At 40.0% G+C, this 3,264-nt stretch overlaps 1 protein-coding gene across 1 annotated transcript; it reads right to left on the reverse strand.

Annotated features, from left to right (window-relative positions):
- Window positions 1–524: 524 nt before the first annotated feature.
- LOC107062797 (uncharacterized) lies at window positions 525–2,530 on the reverse strand. Its single transcript, XM_015313874.1, has 3 exons — window positions 2,095–2,530; window positions 1,874–2,010; window positions 525–569 (listed from the first exon to the last, which is right to left on the reverse strand). Exons 1-3 carry the CDS (start codon window positions 2,528–2,530, stop codon window positions 525–527), a joined length of 618 nt encoding a protein of 205 aa, XP_015169360.1.
- Window positions 2,531–3,264: the final 734 nt, after the last annotated feature.

Consider the following 3,264-nt stretch of genomic DNA (forward strand, 5'->3'; position numbering starts at 1 on the left):
CGAACGAAGGTAGTGCTTCACCGAGCGATATATGTGACCTTCTGGGTATCTTTTGGATGGCGGTATTGTCTCAATCGACAATATAAATAAAATGACCCTCGGAGTAGTGGTATCATCTTATTTGACAATACGATATAAATGACTCTCCGGGTAGAGGTAGCATCTCAATCGACAATATAAATAAAAATGACTCTCGGAGTAGTGGTATCGTCTCATTTGACAATACGATATAAATGACTCTCCGAGTAGGGGTAGCATCATGTCTGATAATGTGATGCAGAAAAAATCTTCCAAGTATCTTTAGTTGCTGGAAAATAAAAATATTGCTCTCTTCGTGGTTTTCGTTTGTTCCATCTCTGAACATAATTACATATCCATTACGAATCTCACTTTGCTAAGAATTTGAATTAAATAATGCTACTCATATTTCCAATTCTTTGGTATAAAAAGCATAAAATATTTCCTTCATCCACAGAAAAATTGTCAATTTTGGGGAACTCCTTGCCCTTTTGACTTCTCCCTATTCATTGAATGGAGGAATATGTTGATCCTGAGGCAAACATATAGACCTGTATCCACAGAAAAATTGTTAGTTTAAGAAATGAACTGATCTGTGTCGATCTCTTCGATTGTCTGCATCTTTGTCTTGCTATCTCTAGCTGATTTCTCCTATCTCCCGCTTCTTGATAGGTAAGACAGAACCCTTTTATGCAAAAATGATTGAAACATGAAAGAAAAGTTTTTAGGGAAAATAAATTTTCAAAATTATAAAATTTGGAAAAGATCACTGTCAAATGTCATGTCACGTCAAGCTTAATGAACGTCTTTGAAGCTGATGTTTTGAGATCTATCTGATTACTTGCTGGGAAGTATTCAATCATTACTCCAGACTGCCGATAAACCCTGTTAAAATTTTGAGGCCATCCTCAAAATTTCCGTCCCAGTTAACTGTCTTGGCTTATCTTCAACCGTTGGTGAGCAAATCATGAAATTTTTGAGATCCTCTCAAAAATTCTGTCCCAGTTGCAAATCTCAAAGTAATGTCGGTCTTGACTTTGTTGGGGAGATATTCTTCTTTAGAATTTTTGAGTCCCTCTCAAAAAATTCTGTCCCAGTTTCTATTGTAGAAAAGATAGAAATCTTAAGGAAAATATGACCGAGCCCTTGTGGCGCCTATGATCCCGTTGAGGCAGGAATCAGGTCAAACGTAGTTCCCCTCTCAAGGATTAACAAAAACAAGGAAAAATTACAGAGAAACCGATCGAGGCCGACATAGGCCGCCAACGTATCTCATTCTTGAGAATTCAGGTCGAACGTAGTTCATTACAAAGAAACATTAAAAGAGGATAAAGGGGTGATCGAGGCCGATATAGGCCGCCTACGTATCTCATTCTTGGGAATTTAGGTCAGACGTAGTTCATTACAAAGAAACTTTAAAAGAGGATAAAGGGGCGACCGAGGCCGACATAGGCCGCCAACGTATCTCATTCTTGAGAATTCAGGTCAGACGTAGTTCATTACATAGGGATAGATTTTAACAAAGCAATTACAAGCAATAGAATGATTACAAGGGAATGACAAGAAAATACAAACTGAAACTTCACACATAGTATCTCTTGACATCATCTGAGTTGATCGGTTTTGTCCATTCGGTGCCATCCATCTCCGATAGGATTAAGACACCTCCAGATAACACTTTGCGAACCATGTAGGGTCCTTGCCAATTTGGTGCGAATTTCCCTTTGTACTCATCCTGATGAGGAAAAATGCGATTAAGGACCAACTGACCGATTTCAAATATCCTGGCTCTTACTTTCTTGTGGAAAGCACGAATCATTCTCTGTCGATAAAGTTGTCCATGACAAACATCAACCATTCTCTTCTCATCAATCAATGTTAGCTGATCAATCCGCTTGCGAACCCATTCAGCATCACTCAATTCAGCTTCTTGGATGATTCTTAATGAGGGTATTTTAACTTCTGCAGGTATAACTGCTTCTGTTCCATATACTAGCAAATATGGAGTAGCTCCAACTGATGTTTTGACAGTCGTTCGGTAACCCAACAAAGCATATGACAGCATCTCATGCTAACCTCTGCGATTATCGATCATTTTTCTCAAAATCTTATTTATGTTCTTGTTGGCGGCTTCTACAGCTCCGTTCATTTGGGGACGATAGGCGGTTGAGTTTCGGTGAGTAATCTTGAATTGTTCACATATCTCTCTCATCAAGTGACTGTTAAGATTCGCTCCATTATCAGTAATGATGGATTCTGGTACTCCAAACCTACATATCAAATTGTTGTGAAAAAAATCAGCTACAACTTTCTTGGTCACCGACTTGTACGAAGCAGCTTCCACCCACTTGGTGAAGTAGTCAATAGCAAACAAAATGAATCTGTGTCCGTTAGAGGCGGCTGGCTCTATTGGACCAATGACATCCATTCCCCAAGCTACAAAAGGCCAAGGTGAACTCATAGCATTAAGTCGTGAGGTGGCACTCGAATCAAATCTCCATGCACTTGACATTTATGACACTTCTGCACAAACTTGCAACAATCATGCTCCATAGTCATCCAAAAATAACCGGCTCCGAGGATCTTTCTTGCCAAAGTGAGCCCATTCATGTGAGTACCACAAACTCCGACATGTATCTGGTCCAGAAGCTTTGCAGCTTCATTAGCATCAACGCATCTGAGAAGACCTAAATCTGGAGTCCTCCTGTAAAAGGATTTCCCCACTTGAAAAGAAATTAAGGGCCATACGGCGTATTGACTTCTTTTGGTTGAACGTTGCATTCTCAGGATAAGTTTCGGCCTCCAAGTACTTCTTGATGTCAAAATACCAAGGTAAACCGTCTGGTTCCGCTTCGACGTGTGAACAAAGAACTGGCTGTTCTTTTACTTCTATATCCAATGGATCAATATAACTTGTATCTGGATACTTAATCATTGAGGCGATGGTGGCAAGAGCATCAGCCAACTCATTCTGTATCATGGGAGTGTGTCTGAACTCAATCTTGCAAAATCTTTTGCACAACTTTTGTATATACCGCACGTACGGTGTGATCTTCGGGTTCTTTACGGCCCATTCTCCTTGAACCTGATGAATCAGCAAATCTGAATCTCCAATAACCAACAGCTCATGAACGTCCATATCAATTGCCATATTCAGACCGAGGATGCAAGCTTCATACTCAGCTTTGTTTGTGCAATTAAATCGGAGTTTGGCCGCCATAGGATAATGCTGAACGGATTCTGATA

This window comes from Solanum tuberosum, unplaced genomic scaffold, assembly GCF_000226075.1.
Source record: "Solanum tuberosum cultivar DM 1-3 516 R44 unplaced genomic scaffold, SolTub_3.0 scf00264, whole genome shotgun sequence".
Taxonomy (NCBI): Eukaryota; Viridiplantae; Streptophyta; class Magnoliopsida; order Solanales; family Solanaceae; genus Solanum; species Solanum tuberosum.

Coding starts and splice junctions, on each gene's coding strand:
- LOC107062797 (XM_015313874.1), bottom strand. CDS start 2,530: ATGTCAAGTGCATGGAGATTTGATTCGAGTGCCACCTCACGACTTAAT. Junction 2,011..2,094: donor AATGATCGATAATCGCAGAG/GTTAGCATGAGA, acceptor CATATTTGCTAG/TATATGGAACAGAAGCAGTT. Junction 570..1,873: donor TGATTGATGAGAAGAGAATG/GTTGATGTTTGT, acceptor CTGTGGATACAG/GTCTATATGTTTGCCTCAGG.